Source organism: Postia placenta (assembly GCF_002117355.1).
Source record: "Postia placenta MAD-698-R-SB12 unplaced genomic scaffold POSPLAscaffold_4, whole genome shotgun sequence".
Taxonomy (NCBI): Eukaryota; Fungi; Basidiomycota; class Agaricomycetes; order Polyporales; family Adustoporiaceae; genus Rhodonia; species Rhodonia placenta.
Genome location: NW_020169835.1, coordinates 265,352 through 283,981, shown reverse-complemented (window position 1 = coordinate 283,981; position 18,630 = coordinate 265,352). Strand labels below are relative to the sequence as shown.

The window sequence follows — 18,630 nt, the reverse complement described above, 5'->3', positions numbered from 1 at the left end:
AAGGCCGTACATAGATTTAGAAGTACCGACTACTACACTGAGGCCACTGATTGACGTGGTACTAATCTCTCTACTTCGGATGTTTGTATTTGCACAAGATCATTAGACCTATAAATTCCTACTTACATGAAGTTTGGTATCGAGAACCGATAAGTAAAGTAACATAGCGACGAAGCGGTATCAAGAAGCAATCGAGTGAGACGTCACCGGTATCATCGTACCTTTCCGGCACATTTCGGCACCCGTTCCGAGGCCGGATGGACCTTATGTTCGGGGGTCGAGGATCATACCTCGCCCTGGACGCCTGGTTTCGGGGCAACCTGGCACATAACCTGACCGCCGTCCGGGCCCCGTTTCGGGGGTTTGAGATGTAAGATTTTGGCTCCAGAGGCCCCCTTTTCGGGGTTTTCGGGATCAGAGCTCTTGGGGGATTTGCCGGGGTCCTGGTGCCACGTGTTCGAATACAGCTTGTCCTGTTTACTCTTTGCTGATACACAGGTCCTATAATCTCGCAGCCTTGCACGTGAAGGACGCCGAAATCGAGGTCAGTATTCCTGCTGGCGTCGGTCTGACGCTCAATTCTCTCCACTTAAAAGCCTCATTTATTAAGCTTCAAATGTACACTGTAGTAGAAGTTGCGTCGGGAGGGTCTTCCCGTCTAGGGGGACCTGTGTATATTCGTCCCTGATTGCCCCCACGACTCAGGTCCGAGCTTCCCGCGATGATCGGGAGATACACAGGCGCTCTGACCGTTCCCACCTTCAATAATGCATACCGTGAAAGAAACTGCTACCACACTGTATAAGACCATTAGTTGTTGATACCACTGACAGTCGACCTGATTATCTTTACGGCATTTCTGCGATAGAGCTGTGCACTTAGGGGCAGCGATGCTGATCGAATGAGATGTCCCCCTGTGTGTTGTCTCGCACTCAGTGGTCTGACAGAAGTGTGATGCTAGTGATTCGGGCGAAGCGCCAGATCTCCCCAGGCTCAAAAGACAGTTCAACTATCGTCTGAACTCCCGTCTCTTCCATTTTTCAGCGGAAAATCAGCACCGTGCGTAATCTGATCGAATATGATCATCTTTTGCTCAATCATGCATTCGTTAGCGGTCGAGAGGAACATTCTTCGCAAGATGGGGAGGATGATTACACAAGACATCTCGCTCTATGCAGAAAGGGCTCTCACCAGATGGGATACGCCAGGTTTATCCTTAGGCATAGCCCGAGTAAATGAGTCTGGCGAGGTCCGGACAGAGTTCGCAGGGTGGGGCAAAGCGACTGAACACGGCGACAAGTCCAATGCCGAGGTCGGTGGCTCAGAGTGGTCTTGGACCGATCTCAAACACACATACTATAGACTCTTTACTCCACCGGATCCTGCTCCAAGGCGTTCACAGCTGTGTCCATCGGTATTTTGATGGATGACTTCGCCAACGGCCGTAGCGTTGTCCCCTTACCAGCAGGCCTACAAAGTTTCAATTGGGATACGAAAGTTCAAGATCTTTTCCCAGGCGAATCTGATTGGTTACTCGCTGACCCTTGGGCCAGCGCAAAGACAAACATACGTGATATATTGACGCATCAGACCGGAATGGGAGGGTCAGCATTCTTGATTTTTTAATCCGCTCCTTAATGTGACAATGCTATGCAGACATGATCTTGCCTACAGTGACACGGACGGGGCATCCGCAGTGATGCGACGCATGCGCTATCTCAAGCCCACATATGAGTTCAGGACGCGCGCTTCGTATAATAATCAGGCATGCGCCACTGTTCACCTACTCTGCGTATATTAACATTTTCAAACGCTAGATGTACATGTTAGCGGCACATATCGTCGCAACGTACTCCGGAATGCCGTTCACCGCCTTTCTCAAGAAGCGCATCTTTGAGCCCCTGGGCATGTATTCTACCACTTGTTCTGGAACGGAAGCCAAGGAATCGGGAAAGCTTAGTCACGCGTGGATCTCAAACGGACGACGCGTTCCATACTGGTTCAGAGGTCAGGGGGAAGAAACGATCGCCCCCGCAGGCGGAGTGATCTCCAGTGTCACTGACATGGTATGTAAACAATTTCCTCAGCGTGGACGATTATGACTCAGACGCTGCATGTCCACAATACAATAGGCAAAATGGATTGCGATGCTGTTGAACCACGGCCTGAACCCTAACACGAGCGACATCGTCGTTCCGCGTGATGTCTTAGAGGAAGTCACCATTGCCCATTGCATCACAGATGCAACCGGTCCTGATGAGCATACGTCGATACGAGGCTTTGGCATGGGCTGGGTGCGCTATTCGTATCTGGGACACGAGGTATGCGGCTGCAGCATATAGCGAGCAACCGTGGACATGGCTAACTGCCTGGCTGTTTTCGGTTCCCAGGTTGTGTCGCACAGCGGCGGAATCCCTGGCTTCTCATCGCATGTGGCCTTTCTGCCTTCAGAGGGTCTTGGTTTCGTGGCGCTTTCCAATACTAGCCGCGACCAACAGACTGCGGCACGAGCCATAGTCTCACGAGCAATCGAGGAGCTACTGTCACTGGAACGCGCCTCATATGCACTACTTGAAGTCCCGACTACGCCAGGCTTAGGAGCTCAGGGTACACAACAGGAGTCACGAGTCCCTGCGTCACTTCCCCTTGAACAATATGCTGGAACATACACTCACGCTGCCTATGGAAGCATTACTTTTTATACACAAAGTACACACTCTACAGACGGCCAGGATGTCATCGCTGCATACGCCGCTTGCTCTGAGCTCGTGGAAGATGGTTCAGCCCTATATGGCGCATGGCCGCGGATGTGGTCGTCCCACATTCGTTTAAGGCAGCACTCGAAGGATGTATTCCTCTTGTCCCACTCATACCTGTTTCCGGAGGGGTATGGGACTAATCATGCGCCGTTCGCATACCGTCAACTAGGAGACATGGAGGTCCCCGTGGAGTTCCTGGTGCGCGACGGCGTGGTAGGATTTGGCATCCTGGACGTGATATTTGACCCTAGAAGGAAGCCGAAGACTGACGGAGATGTAGAGCATAGAGCAGACGTATGGTTTGCTAGATCAGGGTAGATATGAACTAGTCCAGCTCGAATCCACCTCAGCTAGCTTGTGTACGATATACTCAGCGATCGTAGATTTTGAATACATGTCTTCCTCAATGTATGCGAATCTAAAACCCTGCTGAGTCTGTAATTCTACGCACGCTTGAGCACGTGACCGCGTTTTGTTCAAACCACAATGCAACGCGGGTTGGGCTGACCGGCATCATGGTGATCTCTTATTAAAATGACTCTCACCGCTTTCTCGATCTCTTGAGCCGTGTTTACATTTTCAATGTCTCTGAATGTCTCAAACATGGAAAAACCGCAAAACTCGCCTGAGCAGTCTACTGAACAGTGACGGAGACGAAGACGCGGAAGCTCTCGCCCTTGACCGTATTCTGCATGGACAGAGTGTGATTGGGAAGACGTGTAAGTCTCACCTCACACTGACTGGGTGGCGAGTGTGTATCATAATGTATCGGTGCAGCAAAGACAACAGAAGTGGACGCGTTGCGTTTCTCTGACAAAGATCTGAATGTAGTCGGGACACTGGAGTACGGTCAATATGGGGTGGTAAACAACCCGACTTTTCATTGATTGCATCAAACTGATGGGACTATCTAAGATTGATGTTGTTACATGCAAGTTTGACGGTGCTGTATACGTCCGCAAGTCAACCGAGAAACGGTTCGCTCTCAGGACTCATGATGCATGTATATGTCTTGCTATCGTGTTAGATAAAGCTCATCCCCCCTCTGTAGCAATGCTTCCCTCAACATGAGCGCGACATCCTACTACGTGCACGCAAGACTGACTGTGATTGGGCGCCACATCTCTTGTGTGCATTCCACACACCCACCCACATAAACCTCGTGATGGACTACGCAGAGGGAGGTACATTATGGGATGTCCTGGAATCCAGCCCACATGACGGTAGGGTTCTCGAATCCGACTTGCGATGGTGGATGCCGCAAGTCGTCAGCGCGATCCACTGGTGCCATTCGCAGGATTTCGTCCACAGGTATGTCTGATCCTTCTGCGAGTGGTCTTGGAATCGTAATCGGTATATTGCAGAGATATTAAACCGCATAACTTCGTACTCACACCCACTTCACGGCTTCTTTTGATCGACTTCGGTTCGGCTGCACCATTGCTCCAACCTGCCCCCGATGGGAGTCAACGGGTACCAAAGCAGTATTGTCTTGTGCCTTGTGGCACGTGCGATTATATCTCTCCGGAGATCCTGCAAGCTCACGAAGAGGCGCTTGTCGCTCTAGAGATGTCCGAGGATGGAGAGGAGCTGTTGACAAACAGCGGTGGTGGAGGCTATGGCCGCGAGACTGACTGGTGGAGCATGGGTGCCATGTTGTATGAAATGGCGTACGGAGTGGCGCCTTTCTTCGCCAAAGATATACGTCAGACGTACGTGAAAATTACTGATCATTATGTAGGCTTTCAAGTACATTCACCGACGGGCTAATTCTGACATCATAATACAGAACAGTCTGAAATTTAACAAATCTATTCCCATATCATTGGATCTACAAGACCTATTGCGTAGGTCTGTTCAATCAATGATGGGTATAGACGCGCAGCAGGCACTGAATCGAGCACAGGTTACTGACAAGTGCCGAACTTCGCCTTGGCCGTGAGAGCACAGCCGAGATTAAGAAGCATCCGTTTTTCAGCGGCACTAAATGGTCAAATCTGACTGACCGTAAGGAAGCATCTCGCTTCACCATTCTGGATTTTTGTTAATCGGCCCCCCTAGAACAAAGGCCCTCTGATTTACACGTCCCGCAATTCACCTATTCAACACCAGTGGAAGCAGGCGAAATACCACAGCCAACTTCAAACTCACAGAATGATATGTCCGAATCTCGGCCCTTTGCCTTCTCTGGTTTGTTCCAGTCTTCACCCCTCACCAGCTCCATCCGGCAGGCGACACCATCCCAGAACAGCGGACGTTCCATTCTACGCGAGTTGCCAGTGGCTTCGTTCATCGGCTTTTCTTGGGGACCACCTAAGGATGCGTTCTCCAAGAAGACGAAGTCGCCTTCTCCGCCTCAGGGTGGTATCAATACCCCGCGCCCCCTGCAGCGTCTTTCCGTTCCGTCCACTCCATTTCCCCGTGTGGTGTCCAATCCAGTTTTTGGCACTCCCCATGCACAGCGCTACCCCTTTGCGACCCCTATCCGCCCGAACGCAATGACACCATTTCAAACACTGCCTCGCGCGAGTACGATTCGCCGCACCGCACAGCGTCGGATTGTCTCCGACCGCGAAGCTATGAAGCAGCTCGTTGACTGCGTTGGCATGAGTGCCCGCAAGCGTGTGCTCGAGAGCGGGCGGAAGCCACGCGTGCTCACGTCTTTCAGCCGCTCTTCCGCGCTCAAGGAGCTGCGCTTCGATACCTCTATCGCTATAGTAGGCGATGGCGGCATCTCCTATAAGCTCGACGCGACTACCGCTTCTACGTCGCAGTCGGAGGACACGTTCGGCGCATCACTGATGTCCGCATCCGCGTCTGCGTCAAACTCAGTAGCAGCATCTATGACGGGCAGCATGTTATCGCGCACACAGGAACTCCTCGTGCCGGATCTAGACACGAGTTTCTCCAGTGCGGACACCGATCTCCCGGCAAGTCCGAGTCCGAGCCCCCGACCGGGTTCAGCAATGTCGATGATGTCGTGGAGATCTCAAACACCAACAGCCTCGAGCTTCAATCTCCGCGGGGTGCAGCTCAGTGGGGGCAGGAGGAGATCCTCTTCGTTATCTTCGGTTCTCACCCAGCCCAGTTTGCCGGCCTCAATACCCGAAGTACATGAGGCCGAGCATGACCTTAGTCTACCCTTTACTCACGATTCACTTGATGACTTTGAGAGGCGACATGGACGCCTTATAGAAGATATTATAGGCATCGAGCGTCGCCTGCGGAAGCTTGCGACGGCGCTCAGAGACTCCCACTAACTTATATACTGTGTAGCCACAAGCTAGCGACGCTGTATTGTATGTATCCCCAAGCTTGTCTCAATAGCAGGCAGTATAATCTGTCCATGTCATCACTCGCAATACCTCGCCACTGGTCCCAACAATGTGATCGCATAGTGTAAGAATAAACAGAATGGTTTTGACGACAATCTATCGGCCGAACTTCTTTAGTGGATCGGATTTTTTCTTGCCTCTCCCTGCACTGCCCCCTCGTCCTCCACGACCTCTGCCGCGCCCGCGTCCACGTCCACGCGCGAAATTTTTGTTGAATGGCACGAAACCGGCGTCGCCATTCGCATTAATTGTTTCGGCCTGTGGACCGACTTCTTCTGTACCTTGTACAGGAGCAATATGAGGCAGAAGGTACTTTGGGATATGCTTCATGTGTGACTGTATCCGGGTCGGGTGCAAGGGCTTGTCATGGCGCAGGTACTCCAAGTCGTTCGGATTGTCTTCAAAATGCGCCTGCAACATCCATCAGCACCGGTGGCGCCGTAAGCCGAAAACATCACTCACCTTGAGCTTATCCGAGTTCAAAATCTCCGCCTTTAGCTCCTTAATCCGCGCCTCTTTGATCGCGCTCCGCGTCACTGCACGCAGCGCGTCCTCCATACGGTACCGAAATGCCTCTACCTGCTTCATGTCGAACTTGTACTCCTTGAGCTGGCTCCCCCGCGCGGCTTGCTCGCGCGAAATGCGTGCAAACACGCGCTCGTCTGCCTTCGCGCTCTGGACGCATCCGATCACGCGGTTCTTGCCCCATTGCTCTCGCGGAACGACAAATGAGAGCGCCATCCCCGTGCGCCCTGCACGTGCGGTGCGTCCGACGCGATGCGTGTATGCGCGAGCAGACGTGGGAAGGTCGAAGTTGATCACACAGGAGACGTCGACAAAGTCCACCCCGCGAGAAACGCCGTACTCGGCATCGGTATTACGCCGGCGCTGCTTGCGCTTGTTGGATTTTAAGGCCGATTTGGACGAGCTGGCTTCTGGAGCGGGCGACTCTGCGCGCCGTTTGCGTTTGAGGGAGGGATGAGAGGATGGATAATCATCTGACGCTGCAGCGGGTTCTCGCTGTGTACTGGTGACTGTGGGAATGTATGAGTGGAAAGCAGCAATGGCAGAAGCGGCGACACTGCGTACACTCATCATCGTCCTCCTTCTGCTCGTTTTCTGCTCCTTCCTCTTCCTCCTCTTCATTCTCTTCATCCTCTGAGTCCTGTTCTGCACGACCTGCACTCTCGTCCGAAGCAATAATGTAGTCATACACGCCCTTGTTAAACTCCTGCACTGTGTGATACCTACCGCCCTGTCAGCGACGGAAACTTGTCAAAGTCAACAACGGGCAAATACCTAGAGTTCAGCGGCAATTCGGAATTAAGAACGCAGCTCTTGATGGAAAATTGCTCCAAGAAAAGTTTGAGGCGATAGCAACGGTCGACGTCGTTGACGAAGAGGATACATTTGCCCTTGACCAGTTTCAACTTGAGGATCACGTACGTCAGAAGGAACTTATCGACTTCTGAACAACTGCACGTCGCGGCGTGTCAACTGCGCGCACAACCATCGAGGAATATGTTGTGGACATACCGAACGGAGTACTGGGTCAGATTAGCCGCCTCGTCCTCATCTTCTTCCAACTTGAGAATTACCTGAAAGATGACATGAGATACGGTATATGCATGGATGCGAGTTGACTCACGGGACTGCGCAATGCAAGACCTTTGAGCGCTTCCACGTCCTCTGTCATCGTCGCACTCATGAGGAATGACTGGAAGACTTTGGGCAGGTACCCTGAGTTGAATATTGCTCGTACATCCTCGTCATGTCCGTACGAAAGGATGAGGTCTGCCTCGTCGATCACGAGTGTTTCCACATGTTCAAGTAATAATGTCTAGAATGAGCAATCGATGTCAACAGTGCACATTATATGATATCACCGCAAAAAGGCACCTTAGACTGCAGCAGATTGAGTGCCCGTGATGGTGTCGCAATGACGATATCAGGGCGGTCCGATAATAATGTCCTGTACATAATCTTGCGAGGTGAGCGAACACACTTGACATACAATGGGATGTTGACGGTACCTCTGCAGTTGAGTTGATGTTCCTGCGGAAGCGTTCGCAGTAGTGACATCTTTGTCACAATATGTCAGAAGACTGGCCAGGTGCGATGATACTTGTTCTGCTAGCTCTCGTGTCGGTACAAGTATCAGCGCGCGGGTGACCTGTCTCGAGGGCTCCTCCATGGGTAGGTTCTACAGCAATGAAACGAAATTAATTATCCATTTGCAGTGCTAGCAGTACAGGGGAACATTTCGACCAAAATATCACTCAGACAATGCCTCGAACTTGGCCGAGGGAGTGATCAATCTGGGCTTCCCGACAAACGAAATCCATAACTTATACCCACAGCCTTTGCATTGAGAATCTTTTGTGCCACAGGTATACAATATGCGGCAGTCTTCCCACTCCCGGTCCGCGCGCGAGCTAGAATATCCCGATTTTCAAGAGCGAGTGGTATGGCCTTAGTTTGGACGAGGGTCGGTCTTGCAAAGCCCATGTCGGCCAGCGAGCGCAAAATACGTGCATCGAGTATATGAGAGAATGAGGAGAAAGATGCCTTCGAGTCTACTAAGCGTGCGTCCGGCATAGCTGCTGCAAGATAAAAACAAGGCGAAGGACACTGGCGGCTGCAGACACTGGCGAGCGCTCCCGAAATTTCTGAAAGGACCTTCCTTTTTTGGATCGATCATGCAGTGCACGTGACGTGCGCGTCGCGTCTCCCGCGCAGGATTCGAAGACTCTTTCATTCAAATTCTTTGTCCTCACGACGTTCAGGCTACTCAGCTAGAAACACGGATTTTCACGAACAGCGTATAATATTTCTGCATTGTTGATCAGCAACTAAGCACTCAATCAACAAGATCCAAATGTCAGAAGACGCACAGATTTCGGTCAGGGCTTCAGAAGCAGTCAGTACCATACCTTGTGCAATGTAAGAGCTGACCAATCATGTCTAAACGCAGAGCTGATGAAACTGTAGCTGTCAGAGACAGTTCTCGAGGTACGCATGTCCGCAATGCAACATCCCATATTGTTCTCTTGTTTGTTTCCGATCCGAGGCATGTTTCTTTGGCGAACTTCAAGGGCGCGATAAACTAACTGTTACCACTTCTCAAGGCACACTCCGATTGCTCAGAGACATTCTATCGCAAGGAGCTTGAGTCGGATGTTCACAGCGCGCCCAGTAAATCCACTGAGGAGAAGCGCCAGATGCTCGAGTTATTGAAACAATTCGAGGAGAATACAATGGATGACGCCATCATGGGACCTGACAATGATGATGACGACGACGATGAAGGAGACGGCGTTGATCTAGCTGAGCGGCTTGGTGGGCTTGATATTGGTATGTTAACCTCATCCCATGTCCCGATTGACCTCGAATAATCGCCTGGGGTCACAGAATCTGCTTCGTATGATCAAATCTGGGACGCATTAACACCAGCAGAGCACGAGAAATTCAAGAAAGCATTAGGTGATCCGACTAGTGATATGGCTCAACAGCTCCTGGCGAGCGATGAGCTGGGAAATGTGCGCACAGAACCTTGGTGGGAGGCACCTATGGACTTAGAAACCGATGTGCAAGTCGCGGAAAGTAGCACGCCCTCCAATCGATCAAGTCTTCTACAAGCCAAGACGTTCGGCACAAAACCTAAGCTTATGGTTATACCCGCGTCTATGGTCTCACCACCCGTCGCTGGAAAGACGCCTCTCCTGCTGTACAACATCTGTGCGCTATGGTAGGCCTGCTTCGCTTACGCGCGCAGTAAGACGCTCAAGCACTTGCGTATTTAGTATAGCTTACACATACGTCACGCGTCATTTCGCGACATCACCCCTTACAAAGTTCCCACCTAGTGATCCTGACCGCGCTGATGCTTTCCGCATCATCTCAAAACTTGTGCCATTCTTGACGGATCGCAAGTCCAAGACTATACATCCAACTCTGTCGAGTGTGGTCACAGATCTGTGGTCTCGCTTCGATTCTGTGCGACACTATTCTTTCAGACTTATCGCGTTCACTTATTTGTCTATAATAGGGTGAAATGACCTCACCATTCTTCTCCCTTCTCCTGCATGATGCCGCAGCACTCCTACGACCCTCGACAGTCGTAGAAGTCTTATTTTCCGTGAGTGGCGATCCGCGCTCCGACGGCTCATACCCCGAGCTTGAAAGCCACCCAAACACGAATGTCCTTCGCGCTCTCTCCGACCTCTCTGCTCTTTCCGGCGATGACCTGCTTAGTCAAAGTACGAAGTCCAGTCCGTCGAGCTCGTCCTCCAAGACAACCACAAGTACGGCAAAAACAAACCACGTCACGCACAAGCTGACGTTCTACGCCGCTCACATCGTGAGCGCTCCGCCGTTGCTGTTGCGCGCGCTGGCAGAGGAGACAGCCGCTCGCGCTAATGCTGTAGCTCGAGAAGGCATCGCACTACCTGATGGCCGCTCGGCTATCCAGAGCTCTGCAGCGACTGGTTCAAACCAGATGCATACGCAAAGTGGGCTGTCACGGATTATCGAGTTATCCTAATCTTTGTATACCACCGTCACATCCGAGGGGCTAGCTGCCTTGCGAATTCCATTAATTTTCATTGTATGGTCATGCGAATAATTCCTCACGTTATACGCTGACATTGAACAAACATGCACATGAAACCTTTGCATGTGTTTGACCTTCCTCATTTGCTCCCGTCTAACCCTGAGGTTGTTATCCTCTGTTATGTGGCGCACCTGTTTCCTTAAAGCAATGTTCAGTCACTCCCGGCTTTGGCTAGTGCTTGGCACGACGCGGTGGCAGGCCCACTCTCTCCGCGGGTATCCACAGGGATTGCGCCAATCCTTGCGTATCCCCACACCTTACGCGAAAACATTCTCGCAGGAGATGACGAGCCCAAGACCTACCGCAGCTACGTATCGTTGGTGTCTGCAGCGGATGAACCCTGGTTTGGAAGTACCTTGTCCTTCTGGTGTTATATGCCGATAACAAAGCCGTTTTTGAAGGCAAACCGGCCAACGTTCCGGATGAAGTCTCAAATTTCCCTTCAACATCGGTGAGCGAATCAACTATTTGATGCACCACCCGTGGTGAACTGACATAATAACCAACTTTCACCCTCATCGTTGGGTTCCAATGCCGGCTTCTTGGTACCTGAGGAGTCTCGGCAAATCGTCATACCGACGAATGTATGCTTAATGTGCACGCTGCGTCGGGCATACATTCATTCAGGGATCGGTCTAGATACATCAATAAGCGCCGTCTTTGCAGATCATTGGCGAGTCTGACGATACATGTGTACAAGTATGGATGGCGCTGAGACGGGATGATAATTGACAGGCGCGGATTCTCCCCCACTTTCAGCTACGTACAAGTTACTATCATGGTATCGGTGTGGGCAACGCTTTAGGTGTGGCTCGAACCAAGCGGAGAACCCTGGATGCTGGTGAGCGCAGCATGCCAATCTTTGCGCAGCGAGACTCGCGCCGTCAAGGCATCTGTCGGGAGCTGCATGGCATACCTACTGATGCTGGGAGCGCCAGGCGTGTGTTCAGCGGAAGCGAGATAGTAATCCCCTAATGTAGCGCTACGCCGGGACACTGCATCTTCGATGTCGTACGCGCTTACGACCTCAGGGCCCTTTAGCACGGCCCGGAAATTGTCCAGGAGGCCATTGATATGATGTCCATGAAGCTTCGGCGATGCAGCTCTGTTGTGCGGAACAAACTCCACTTGCGCAAGGGTCTCCTGATTGATGTGGGCCGCATCGACGAATGCCTCCTTCCCTATGGTCAGCGTACCCTTGGCAATGGGCTTGCTCTCCCGGATCTTCTTCCAGATGTCCCGGATAGCGATGTTCGAGTCCGTGTTGTACTTATACGGGTCGGTATAGACGGAGACTCGTGAGGCGACTCCCGTCCTGAAAAAGCCAGGCTTGTGTGAGTCGGAAAAAGGCTGCATGGCGGCCTCGTATCGCTCGTCCATTACCGCAATCACACCCGCTGCAAGCTGGACATCTGAGGGCATCTGGTCAAGCTCGACTGTGACTTGACTGGAGGCGAGCTGCGCATTGGGCGCTTTGATCACGATGTGCTCGATGTGCTGCTGCTTCCTGGTACCGTAGAGGTAGAACATCATCGCCGTGGGGTAATCTGAGCTAAGCATTTTTGGGGCCAGCGAATGATGTTTGACGACGGTGATATCAGTTAGCTTGATCTTGGTGACAAGGTTGCCGAACGTGGTACTGTGTGATAAGTTTGATAAGTCAATCTAGATATATAATGGCATGAACGACGCTGACCCAAGAACTTGCGGAAGACCCGCGATTAGATTAGCCTCGCAGCTGCGCGTGTCAAGTATATCCTGCAGAAGCATCATCTTCGACGTATGGAGGGTGAATGTTTCCCTGGGGTTATCCGCCCTCGCTTTGATATACACCTCCATAGCATCTTGTGGGAGCTTCGCAGTAACGACAAGCTGCTGGCGATGGCGCCCAACATTAAGCATGGGTAAGTACGCAAGGTAGAGCGTGTCTGTGCCTTGCATGACGAAACCGTGGTAAGCCGGCTTGATTGCGATCCGCTCCCGACAACGCTATGTAATGTTGAACGATGGTGTTGTCGTCGTGAAGGTGGAACATACCTGTGCTTCTTCCTCTGCAACTTTTAGGAATGCATCGCCGACGACCTGTATGAGGTTGTCCATCACGAAAGGAGACATTGCCACACTAGAATACGCATGCAGATCGGTCGGATCGGCTGAGTCGAGGCCAAGGCGACTCTTGAACTGTGTGAGGCAACTCTTGTACAACTTCTGCTCCCAGACCGTCCCAACGAGCAAGACCGGCACTTGGTTAATGTCGTCGGTGATACGGCGGATAGAAAGGCGGTCGTAAATGCGTTGGTTGAGAAAATTGGCCTCGGTAACGTCTTTGTTGAGCTCGCCATTCTCCAGCTTAAAGTTGCACGAAAACGTATTGATCATGAGGTCCGACCCAATAGATTCGATGTCGTCCAGCGCGTTCTTGTCCTTAATCACGTCCGCGAACGAGCGCCGGAGGATGCTGTCCGCGAGCCTCTCCTTCTCCCCTTCGATTTCCCCTATTGTCTTTCGAGCCTTGTCCTTCTCGATGGGAAGGACGTTGAAAGGGACAACGTAGAGCAGCTTGGACGTTTCTGCCACATTGCACCACAGAGTATAGTACTAATTAGCACACAGTGAGTGAACAGATATAATTGCGTGGGGAAGACCGAGAACATGCCCTGACCCCGCTGAAAATTGATTGACTCAAGAGAGTGCCGTATCCGCCCATATGAAGACCAAGGACCATGTTGGAGACCCACACAGCCAGGGGGGATGCTCCGGGCTTACTACAAAACGACAGCTATGAGCTCTTTGGGTTGATGTAGAGGGGTTCGGGGAATATTTCATCTTCCCTCGAGACCGTACGTCCCCATGGCTTCAACGCCCTCGCCCGTAGTATTGATATACGGGCTCGTGGTCGTGATTAAGAAGCGCATGCGCTCATCACGGTAGCACAGCCCACCCGCCGGGTACGGGCAGTAGCCCGATTTGTGGCTGTCGATGGTTACCGAGTCAACATGCCTCATCGCGTCAAGCTGCACCTTGGTGTAGCGGAGTAGGGGCTTCTTCAGGAAGGCGGAGTCAACTGCAGGCCCTGTCCAATCGCTTGGGAGGTCGCGTAGGATGGAGGTAAAGTATCCGCCCCACGCAGCGTCGCAATGCACAAGAAAGGAGACACCATGGCTTTTCTCTAGTTCGGAACGGATGCGAAGTATTTTATCCAACGGGTCAACTGCACCGTGCTCGGTGGTGCCCATTATGGCGACAACAGCATATATGGGGATCTCCGCTTGTATGGCATCCACGAGCTTTTGCTTAAGGTCGTCCGCATCCATGCGCGCGTGCATGTCGATATCGACATCAACAAGGTTGCTTTCGCCTATTCCGAGAATATCTATAAGGTTCAATACGGTGTCAGCAGTGCTGGCCATGCAAGACATTTCGCGGCATGCACATACTTGCACCCTTGTTGAATGAATAATGCTTGGTAATGGAGCAGAAATACTGTGGCAATTTGATACCGAAGCGCTTCTCGATCTTGTCCTTTCCCATGATCTGCGCGAGATAGGGCCTCATAGCACCCTCGAGGTAGTCGCTGGAGACGCCAAACTGCTCCGTCAACTTGTCACCTAGACCGAGAATGACGTCCTGCTTCAGATTGAGCAGCTCCCATGCAGAGCAGTCTTTGTAGCGCTTTTCGACGCGACTTGTGGTCGTCACCATGAATGTGTCCTTTACGAAGCCGAGGTCGCCCTCAATAATAGCGAGTTGGAGCGACAGAGGATAGAACTTGAGGCTTCGCGCTTCAAGGGATGACGTCAGAAGCCGAACACATTTATCCAATAGGCTGAGTACTCACCGACCCTGTAAAATACGATATGAGACTAGACTCGCATAGTTTTCAGAAAGACATACCACATAGATTCGTAATTGGCAACTGAGCCATCGCAGGTTACATGGCCCCAGCCAATCGTCAGCGGGTCATCAGGACGGCCCCGCCGCTCATCTGCAGTATGGAAACCAAGCATTCGACAGAAATCTTGTCCAACAACGTACTCGATGACGGAAGTGAGGGGACTGGCCTCCGGCGTAACGTTATTCTGATTGTACAACATGCCAAGCGCGTAGCCCACGACGGCAGGCAGGGTCGTGTCCCCAGCGACGTGGGCGGCATATCGAGGAGAGGAGAATGGTACGGAATGGTTGGCTAACAGAATGGAAAGATATTCGACGACTTGATCGAGCTTGTCTACGGCCTTGCGGTATGTATTTGACTGGATCATGTCTTGAGTGATGAAGTTCTGAACAACCGCAGCGTGATTGATTGTTGCACGAATGAAGTGCAATATGATACATACGGAATCGTCTGGGAAGTACGTAGCACGTCCATGCTTGAGATATTTGACAATCTTCCGCAGCTGGTCTTCGAGGACATCATGGTTCTCCACCTTGGGGCCGAGAAACCATGCAGCGATTGCATGGTCAGTGAACTCAGGATGCGCATAAACAATGCGATGCGACGACTTAGTGTTCGTATTCGTGACGTTGTAGGAGGGCATATCGTAGGTGAGTTGTGATTGAGTAATGCGGACTTTGATGACAGTGTAAAAGGATATGGGTGACTGCGGACAGACTGTCGGTAGACCATCGCATGGATACAATGATTTATAAGATTCGCTTCCTGCAGAACATGTTAGATGAATCATTACACAAAACGAACGGAGTGTAAAGTTTGGGGTGAGACTCCTATGACCTCCAAATGTGATGTCCGTTGATCGTTCCAATTACCAATAGTTCTGGGTCAATGGAAGAATATCAACCGATTCAAGTCTGGAGTCAGTCGGCCTAGCTTCGCGTATTGTTCACAGCGCTCACTGCAGGGTCTCAAATGTGCTTCTTTGGAGTTCCCCTTCGCGGATATGGCGCGGCGTGGACCCGTCGGGGACCGTGGCAATAACATTCCTTTATCCTGTATCTCAGTCAGCTGCTCGCTGCGGGGATCAAGGTGAGTGAACTTTGCGCGACATTGGAAGGGAGTCTCGAAATTGGAAGTCGGAAGCATTTGGGCAGAGACCTTTGACAGTTCAATCGAAGGAGCCGAACCCTTGGAGTACACGAGGAGTTGCGCCGTACTGCATGAATAAAGGAAGAACGTACCAGGCCAGCCACTTCTTATCTACGTCGTCGGGCAGGCTCACAGGTGCGCATCCACATGTTCTACGTTGGTAGACAGGATGAATGTAAGCTTCGAAAAGGGCTTTCACTTTGCTAGGCGAGGAAAAGAAAGAGGCGCGCGGCGCCGTCAGGCGGACGGGAAGAATGGTAGCTTAACATGAGAATAGCTGAACTCATCACAGCAGCGAGAAAACAATGTTGACTTCGCCGGTCGATACCCTTGCTCGCTAACGTGGCCCGACATACGGTGGTGTTCTTCAATCGCAAGCGCAGCCGTGCAAATCCCCGACACTACTAAATTGGGCCGATAGTGAGCAAGAGACACGGAATCTCACGGAATTCGCTGTGGGAACTTGCGTAGCGCCCATGTCTTTTGCGAAAAAGCGGGGGTAATTTCAAACATATATTCCCATTATGGAAACCTTCGAGCAGCATGTCCTCAGTCATTGACCGAGGCGCGGAATCTAAGCTGAAATCCGCTTTGGAATCCGTACTGTGAACTGCACCTATACTCCGCTCTACAAATAAGCAGTCCTGCTTTTGTAGGCATCTAAATTCCTTTTTCCTATTTCCACCTCTATTCTATTTGATAGATCTGATTTAAAACGGACGGAATGACACAGTGATCAAGCGAACGCAGTATCATGAATCATCTCAATTCTACCAGCGTCTTTGATGTCAGGCTTCTCACATATCCGAACACTTCGAATAATGTATGTGGTCAAGGTGGCCTGTTTTTCGAAGTAGTCCATTCAGTGATATTTTTACGGCTGAGTAACCTCCTGACTCTATGTTACTATGACTGCTCGAATCATCAGGGCGGCATCAAGACATGCTGACTATTGAGGGTCAACATAAGATTACTAGGTCGGTCCATCATTTTCGACATAATTTACCCGATCCACATTGACATCGTGATCGTAGACCAGTAGGTGTGTGCGTTCCGGGATATATGCATCATATGAGATAACACGCCTGACCTATTGAGCAGTACTCCCGATACGTCGCCTTTTCTTGCGAGTCTCTTCCGTCTTGATGACATAAACACGCGTGTAAATGCAACTAGCTGCGGCGTCCCTTCGCATCTGAGGATATAGGTATATCGGATGTGGTTCATTCCGTGGGTCATGGGAGACGCGGTATCTCTTCTTCGTGAGCTTTCTCTGGGCATTTTCCCATTCCTCTGTGGCTCATCGCCCTCATCGAAGCCGGGCCATGAGGTGATGTATACTTCCCAATTCATAACTTAGATAGGCGGCCTCCTTCAAGCGCGGGCCGCACATGTGTTGTTCTAAACATTACCTCTATGTTCTGTGTTTCTTCGGCAGCGTTCTAGGAGGGATTCATTGGTCCTACCGCTCCCAGAAGCCGAGAACAAGTGATAACAGTGGCAGAGAACGTGTATGTCATAAGTTCTATTGATACGTAATATGTATTGCCGCTCACAATTTACTCCATTACACTTCGAAGGCCACCTTTGCACGGTGCACAGCTTATCAAGGTTCTCCGTATCTCGTTTGTTTTTGTCCACTCCATTTGCAGAGTAGGCAGAAAGCATAGGGTCCTGTTCTTTCCGTGGGACCATATCTACGCAGGACCTCGTAACTTGTCACCGGGAGCCCCCTCTCCTTTTCTATACCAACAATTGTTCCTACGTTTACAACCTATTGAAACGATGCCCGGCAAGCAGTCCGCCAAGTACCAAATCACCAACTACTGTTTCGACGTCGTTGCGCCAGATGATAACTCTGCATTACTCACGACGAGCGACTTACTCACTCCGGTCTCCGTATCTCCACACGGTGCTCTGCCGCCTTCGGTATGCATACCGTGAACGGCTGATACATCGCGCTCGCATTTATGCACGCAGTTCATCCTCGAGAAACAGGATAGTGGCGCCTTTCACGTTCTCATACCTGGAGGCCCAACAACTACGACACGGAAAGCCATTGCATTTAACAATCTCCTCTATGCCGAGCGCATCCCCACTAATGAAGACCAGAAGGCCCCGTCTGTACCAGGCAACGGTAATATCGAGTGGGAAATACTGTCTACTGTCCGAGAGGGGACGTCCCCTGATTACACAGAAATTAACGGAATATATATGTGAGTGGAAATTGTAGACGTTGTTCTCCTATTTGACTCCGCGGGCTGAATTTACTTGGTAGGATTGCCGTACGAGGATAGCCCCGCATGGTGTGGACTCTGCCGGGGGGTAAGGAGGGGACTCAGGTAGAACAGGTCATCTGCGAATCCTCTATGATTGCAAACATTCATTATCGTCTCTCAGGTCGAAGTCGTCGATCTCTTCACTGCCAACCTGAAAGACCCCATTGTCGAGCGAGCCTACTCCGTCTCGCTCGAACCTAAGTGGAGGCCTCGACAGTGGCTCTGGCGCATCACCCCTATTGATCCTGACTCTGGTTTTTAGCCGTAGAAGGATTGCTATAAAGTGTCATACGGGAAATATTGCATCGAGGCTCTAGTCCAACTCAATCTACTTGCGTGGCTGATTGATCCGAGCTCGACTTCAGAGGCCTAACCATGCGGACTCCCGCGGACTCACCTGGGGCAAGTGATCACTGAGCAGTTGTAATGAGCAACCTTCTGAAGTACATAGCTTGACAGAGTATCCACCAGATGCCCGAGCTGTCTGATGATAACGTACACCCTGAGAAACGCGATTATGTGTCGAAGAATCTGATGCTCTGGATACAAGCTCGCTGACGTCAAGACAATAGGAAGTTACACAAGTTGATAGACATGCATG

At 51.2% G+C, this 18,630-nt stretch overlaps 5 protein-coding genes across 5 annotated transcripts; 3 read left to right on the top strand and 2 right to left on the bottom strand.

Annotated features, from left to right (window-relative positions):
• Positions 1–1,099: 1,099 nt before the first annotated feature.
• POSPLADRAFT_1179493 (hypothetical protein) lies at positions 1,100–6,106 on the top strand (the record flags this gene model as incomplete). Its single annotated transcript, XM_024488672.1, has 13 exons — positions 1,100–1,312; positions 1,363–1,604; positions 1,675–1,792; positions 1,818–2,066; positions 2,133–2,321; positions 2,391–3,058; positions 3,393–3,478; positions 3,537–3,622; positions 3,811–4,070; positions 4,124–4,475; positions 4,501–4,610; positions 4,666–4,766; positions 4,872–6,106. 13 exons carry the CDS (start codon positions 1,100–1,102, stop codon positions 6,017–6,019), a joined length of 3,822 nt encoding a protein of 1,273 aa, XP_024340668.1. The 3' UTR covers positions 6,020–6,106.
• Positions 6,104–8,692, bottom strand: POSPLADRAFT_1168035 (hypothetical protein; the record flags this gene model as incomplete). Its single annotated transcript, XM_024487993.1, has 9 exons — positions 6,104–6,505; positions 6,557–7,128; positions 7,184–7,341; positions 7,394–7,570; positions 7,631–7,692; positions 7,743–7,934; positions 7,994–8,066; positions 8,128–8,297; positions 8,453–8,692. The coding sequence occupies 9 exons, from the start codon at positions 8,690–8,692 to the stop codon at positions 6,191–6,193; spliced, it is 1,959 nt and encodes a 652-aa protein (XP_024340667.1). The 3' UTR covers positions 6,104–6,190.
• A 362-nt stretch (positions 8,693–9,054) lies between these two features.
• Positions 9,055–10,637, top strand: POSPLADRAFT_1045043 (hypothetical protein; the record flags this gene model as incomplete). The annotated part of the gene is made up of 5 exons (XM_024478667.1): positions 9,055–9,106; positions 9,242–9,448; positions 9,506–9,842; positions 9,898–10,090; positions 10,143–10,637. The coding sequence occupies 5 exons, from the start codon at positions 9,055–9,057 to the stop codon at positions 10,635–10,637; spliced, it is 1,284 nt and encodes a 427-aa protein (XP_024340666.1).
• An 870-nt stretch (positions 10,638–11,507) lies between these two features.
• On the bottom strand, positions 11,508–15,244 carry POSPLADRAFT_1032397 (hypothetical protein; the record flags this gene model as incomplete). The annotated part of the gene is made up of 9 exons (XM_024476854.1): positions 11,508–12,345; positions 12,403–12,695; positions 12,744–13,304; positions 13,369–13,471; positions 13,551–14,079; positions 14,144–14,488; positions 14,545–14,549; positions 14,601–14,986; positions 15,044–15,244. 9 exons carry the CDS (start codon positions 15,242–15,244, stop codon positions 11,508–11,510), a joined length of 3,261 nt encoding a protein of 1,086 aa, XP_024340665.1.
• A 2,291-nt stretch (positions 15,245–17,535) lies between these two features.
• On the top strand, positions 17,536–18,291 carry POSPLADRAFT_1054502 (hypothetical protein; the record flags this gene model as incomplete). Its single annotated transcript, XM_024480523.1, has 4 exons — positions 17,536–17,679; positions 17,731–17,966; positions 18,029–18,035; positions 18,151–18,291. 4 exons carry the CDS (start codon positions 17,536–17,538, stop codon positions 18,289–18,291), a joined length of 528 nt encoding a protein of 175 aa, XP_024340664.1.
• Between the last annotated feature and the right edge of the window lie 339 nt (positions 18,292–18,630).